This window comes from Austrofundulus limnaeus, unplaced genomic scaffold, assembly GCF_001266775.1.
Source record: "Austrofundulus limnaeus strain Quisiro unplaced genomic scaffold, Austrofundulus_limnaeus-1.0 Scaffold74, whole genome shotgun sequence".
NCBI classification, from domain to species: domain Eukaryota; kingdom Metazoa; phylum Chordata; class Actinopteri; order Cyprinodontiformes; family Rivulidae; genus Austrofundulus; species Austrofundulus limnaeus.
The window spans coordinates 1,950,176-1,956,375 of record NW_013952476.1 but is presented as its reverse complement, the minus strand read 5'-3'; the positions used below and the strand labels follow the sequence as shown (position 1 = coordinate 1,956,375).

The window sequence follows — 6,200 nt, the reverse complement described above, 5'->3', positions numbered from 1 at the left end:
ATGCATCTCAGTAATCCAGGTAGAAAAAAATCAAAAAGAAAAAAATAAGTAGGTCCTCTGGATGGGTTCTTCTTTAGTAAAACGTTTCGTCTATTGTCCAAGAGACTTCTTCAGTCTGAGGAGTTTCAGGTGAACTCAGCCTTAAAAGCATTGCCTCCACATGGTGGACAGAGAGGTCGGTCATATGCTAGTGAAGAAAACTGCCCACCATTAAACAGAGGTGGAGGCCTTTGTGTCCAGTTGTCCTCCTCCTACAACGCTATTATTGCAAGTATGACTCAGCCCCCTGTGAGCAAAAGATGTGAATCAGGGCCCCACTGATAACCAACACAAAGAGAAAAAAAAGACAAAAACAAGGGGCTGTTCACTAGCCTATTGTTAAGCGATGGCCCTCTTTTGCATGTAACTAACCTGTTTGTCCATGTGGAGGCAGTGCTTATAAGGCTGAGTTCACCTGAAACTCATCAGACTGAAGAAGTCTCTTGGACGAGAGACGAAACGTTTCACTAAAGCAGAACCCATCCAGAGGACCTACTTATTTTTTCTTTTATATATACAACATATATATATATTTGTGTGTATTATATATGTATATACATGTATGTGTGTATATATGTATGTATATATGTATGTATATATACATAAAAATGGTTTCCTGTACTATACAAAAAATAAAAATAAAACAAAGTAACAGAATGAATCCTCAAAACAACAAATAACTACAGACATTTATATAAATAATATAACAGGTAAAAGTCCTAAGGCAGAGGTGATTTATACTTGAAGTCTGTTGTTTATCTCTTCCTGAAATTCGTCTCGTTTTCTGATGGCTCTCCATTTCACTGGACGTCTCGATGCTGTTRTCTTTTCAAGAGTCACTGCTCCTGCATGGAAACATTTTATCAGAACTCATTCCCTGGTTGAACATCTCGGTTCCCATTGTGTTTTGTCTTCTGTTTTGTTTTTGACTTGACAATGTTCGTGCCTTGTTTAGTTGTAGAACTGATCCAAATCAATAGTATGAACATGAAAAGAAAAAGTTTGAGATTGAGGAATATTTGAAGAAATGTGACCCAAACATATTGTAAGACACTGTGTTCTCTCCATCTATTACTCTTTCTTTCATTTTATTTCTAAACTCCTCACAAACAGTCCGTACAGCTAACTTCATATTCCTTCACTCAGTGAAAGCTGTGATGCATTCAAGACTGAGGAAAGCTCAGGTTTTTGAGTGTTAACCAGACTGGATACATGTTACTGTGTGACTAACAGAGGTGTGCGCTCTATGAATGCTTCTAGTTCCAAATTTATTAAATATTTCTGCGAATCTAAGGTTTGAGAACAAGACTTCCTACAAAATAGAAATGGTAGTTTCTTTATTTTTAGGGGATGCTGAGTTCAAGTTGGGGGGTGCCTGAGCACCCCTAAAAAAGGGACTAAAATCGCCACTGTTACTGGGCTTTTTTATTTTTTTTGTCAAGTAATGGGATATGAGTAAAATCCAACTAAAAAAAGAATCACAGTAAATTCACCTTGTTGCATCCATCAACATAAAAAAGATGGATGAAACATCTCTACCTTTGTTTATTGTGAAAATTTGAGTCCATAAAAATGGATGCTGCCATGTTGATTTGTTGGAGCCAGGGTCTGAATCCTCTCCTACACCATCACTAATACACTCATGGTGTTTATTGGATACCAAATAATTACAAATAAGCATATTAGACAAACAAATATTTAGTCATACAACAGCATGGTAAGTGTTTKAATCAACTGAACTCATACCTTCAAATTTTATATTTTGTTCTTTTTTTCAAACCTCAGTTTAAAACCCACTGCAGCTGGGTCCAAAGATTTAGGGGAAAAACTGAACATGGCACACATGAAAGAGAAGTTTGTGTCTGGCTGGATATTTCTTTGTTGTAACAATGCTTTTTAGCAATACATTTTATACAGTTGGAAAGTCTGGTTTTTGTCATTAAATGGTGCCACATTTGTTAGGAAAATTCATTTATGGGTTGAACAGCAGAGTTTAATATGTGGGTTGTGCCCACAAAATACTTACCAAACAGCTTATTCTGCTACTGWCTCTTGTTTGGTGTTGCTTAGATTTGATGAGTGAAGTCTGAAGAAATGAGACATATTYGTGATTCACAATTTATCCATTTAACAAACAACAGGCTAAGTAGTATGAGGAAGAACCATATGCAGCCACAACAGCTGACAATCAGGCACCTGAATGTCAGCACCTGGCTTATGAGAAGCACAGAACAAAAGACAATAGCAGAATAAGTTGTTTGGCATTGGCAGAGAAAATTTGTCAAGTTTTTCATGGGTGCTAATGAACAGGCTTGCCTGGACTTGGGTTACCAGGGCCCCACCCTGGACAGGCTGAATGCCACAGATCTGATTTTTTTCAAATCCATCCCAGGCCGTTTCAGTATGTGGGACTAAATCAGACACATATCTGATGTTTTTCAAGGTGACTGCAGTGTTAACGCTCATGTCACATTCCATCTGACTTTTTCATCAGTGAGGTGGGGCTGAAGGATCGATAAGACACTAACCTCAAGTCACGCTGTTTAAATCTGTAGCTCCGTGTGTTTACAGCTCTGAAACAGAAGTCCAGTTGCTTCGTCTTTTAACTTTTAATTTCCCATTTTGATAGTATAATGTCCAGCTTCGGTCGCGGAGCGTATCGACCCTAAAATTACTCAGTCGATACTTTATTTCCAGCTTGTTGCTTCGTTCCAAAAAATAAAATGCTGCACAGGAGCATCCCAGTCTGGAGTCTGATGGAGGTTGAATTTAAAATGTAATGTGAACGTTCACATCAAAAGATGTCACAGCTCTACGTGAAGAATTCACGGAACAAGCAGCCACAGAAGAGCGAAAAAGGCTAAATTCTGGAACCATAAACACAAACGTATTTCCTTTGTTTTTATGGCTTTAATCCACTTTGGAGTGATTTTTTTTCCACTTGGCTGAACCTGTACATCTCCTGTGTTAATGTTGGTACATGTAATGCTAATTATGTACTGTGAATATCATTAAGAGTTGTTGTTGGGTGAAAAAATCTTTCGCTAACACTGTGTTGACCGTGAACCGGAAGTGTTGGGAGTGGCATCAAGTTCTGGACCGGCTGTCCGTGGCATATAGGCTATTGATCACAATATTCTATTACWGAGGCTTGAACTTTATATTGGGATTACAGGAAAGGCTCTAAAATGGTTTAAATCATTTAATTGACAGATTCCCATTTGTTAATGTTAATAATGCATCTTTTACCTGACATGAATTTACTGTCACACACCCTTTAAAATAATATAAAAATCTTATTTTGAGTCTTTTTTTAGTAAAGACATCTACATGAAAGGCAATGTATTGCAAGTGAAAATTCCTGTTTAGCTATGATGTGCTCACACACAAGGAAAAAAGAATCACATTTCTGACCACTGGATGTTTTGGATATTTGCAGAAAACTTTCTGGTCACCAGGACAACTAATTGAGTCATTATTTGGTGAAACAGCTTTCAGTGTTAAAGTGATTTGTCACTCCTCCTATAAAAAACTGAATATAAATATTTTTATGCCTCTAGTATGTCAAAATGTTTATTATTTTCTAACACATTACTCTGGCATTTTTTCTTAGTTTCTCTTTCACTCACTTAGCTTTTTAAAACATGACAGTGAAGTAGTTCAGCGACACACAAACCACCTCCTCACACAAGCTAAACCTTTAATTGTATTAAGGGAACAGATGAGATGGTTGCTGCTGCAAACAAACCTCACCTGTCATTTGCTAAAGTTATAGAAGAGTTTGATCACATGTTCAGGTGACTAACCACTCATTTTCTGTCTCTTTCCCACACAGACGCTGAAGTGGACCCAGTGAGGGTCCAGCTGAGAACACAATCTGCTGCAGTCCCTGATGTTTAACGCACAAAGACTGACTTTAAGCTTTTCTGTGTTCAACAACAACAAAAAAAAATGTTAACTAAAGAGCACCAAGAGCAAAAATAAAGAAGAGAAACTAAAAATGCAATGCGGCTGCTGAATGACTAAAAGACTGGCTGCTATAACACACTAAAAMTTTATAACAATATAAAACTGAAAACCAACATGAGCAAACTGRTAACTAGAAGCTAAAGGTAGCAAATGAGCTACCTAAAATCTAAAAGTTGCAAAAGTCAACCAAATGCTAAAAATAGCAGAATGTTAGCTAAAAGCTGTGAAAGAAAAGCAGCTTGTGAAAAAAATGGAGAAATTGCAGTTCTTTGTTAAAACACAGGATGAATGCACCATCTGACTTTGCTAAAGTTTCCTGAAGATGCTGAAAGTAAATTGTTAGAGCTACAAGGAGAACACGAGCTAAAACTAAAAGAAACAAAACTGAACAATGACTAGTGTATGAATGGCTAAAAGCTAAAATGAGTATGATTCTAATTAAAAGCCAAATTTCAAAAAAGAACTTAAACTAAAATCAGCAAAAGGCAAGCTAAAAGTAGGAAAACATCACCTAAAAGCTAAAAGTAACAAAAGAATAACTAAAAGCCAACATAACAATATCTAAAGAGGAAAAAGCAAATGATCCACTAGGAGCTAAATTTAACATAAAACTTGCTAAAAGGGTTAAATTAATGTTTTTTTTTTTGTTTATCATAGGATGTAAGTTTAGGGTTAGAGCTACAAGAAGGAGAACGTTAGCTAAAAAAACACAACACTGGCTAAAACAAGCTAAACAATGGCTAAAAGCTAAAATAAGCCAATTAAATGCCAAAATTAAAAAACACATTACCTAAAATAGCAAAAGGTTAGCTAAAAGTAGCAAAAGTCTAAATACTAGCAAGACATGAGCTGAAACCTCAAAGACACAAACAAATTACTAAATGTAACATAAAGCTATCTAAAGGTAAAAAAAAAAAACGCAAATGGGAAGCTACAAACTAACAGAAACCTAGCTGAAATCTAAAAGTAGCAGAACAAAAGCTAAATGCTAAAAGTAGAATAAGGAACAGTTTTCTGAAAACAGATTTCAGAGCACAGTTTAAAGCAATAAAAATGTCTCAAATGTACTTTTATTTGGAAAATGTTTGTAAATTTAAGGTAAATTAAATGAATGTATTAAAGTTACAGCATATATCCTCAGGATGAGCTGAACCTTTGGAAATAAGAATGGCTAAAAGCACAAAGTGTGCAGAAGAAACACGGAAAAGTAAAAACCAGGAAAACAACAAATGCTGACTCAGCGATGAGAAAGTTAAAACTATAAGTGTGGTCTGAGAAAAGCCAACAAACTGTCGTAAGTATTTACAAAAGTTTGTGTCATATCAACTCTCAGTGAACTTTGCTACAGAGAAGAGAAAAGGTCCTGTTTCCTCTGCTGGTTCAGACTGTCTGCTCTGCACATGGAACCACTTAGAAATGTGAAACTTTAGGGTCTCCTTGAAAGATGAATGAAACACTGTTTTGATGTGCAAACCTCACTCTATTCACATGGTCCTGTTTTGTAAACAACGTAGCAGAATGTCACTCAGAATAAATGATCTCAGTTAATGTTCAGGTCTTTAACTCTGCCTGTGATGAGCTCACTCGCCCTCAACATTCTTTAGTGTCAAATGTTTTAAATTTATCACCCCAAGGTGAAGGTGGATAGCCTCGTCTTTGCTTGTGCTCCTGTGTCTGTTTCTAAAACATCTTAGATTTTAATAAACCCTGCAGATAGTGATCGCTGGATGAAAATCTACAATAAAATAACATCTGAACTCAGCCTGATTCAAGATGGCCGCCACAGCCAACTGGCCTTATAATGGTTACTAATCCCAAATAGCTAGGGGAAATTAAAATGAGCACAAAGCAAAAGTTTGGGACTCAAACGGATAAAATTGTGGAGGGGGGCGAGGGMGGGGGGCACAGCCTCGTATATCTCTCGTGCGACAGCATCTCCACGAGCTGAACCACAGACGGCCCCTCAGCCCACTAACCCATCGGCCCACTGGGGAAACCCCCCGTAGCCTTGTGTGCCAGTCTGCCCCTGCCTGTGATGAACATATGACCTGTTCAAACCTCAGTTTATCTGTGTAAAGAATGTTTCATCTCTTAAGCTGCCATGAGTTTTTCAAAAGTTTGAGCAAAAAATGTCCTGATGCATCTCAGTAATCCAGGTAAAAAATCAAAAAGAAAAAAATTGTATAGGTCTT

At 37.0% G+C, this 6,200-nt stretch overlaps 1 protein-coding gene across 2 annotated transcripts in view; it reads right to left on the bottom strand.

The window, feature by feature from the left end:
- gask1a (golgi associated kinase 1A) overlaps positions 1 to 6,200 on the bottom strand; it is a 33,140-nt gene that overhangs the window by 23,772 nt on the left and 3,168 nt on the right. Inside the window, exon 2 of one of the 2 annotated variants that reach the window (XM_014010859.1) lies at positions 2,066 to 2,125. The exons of the other annotated variant lie outside the window; for it this stretch is intronic. Coding sequence (XP_013866313.1) covers positions 2,066 to 2,125 — 60 coding nt within the window. The remainder of the gene's footprint in view (positions 1 to 2,065; positions 2,126 to 6,200) is intronic. 2 annotated transcript variants of the gene reach the window in all.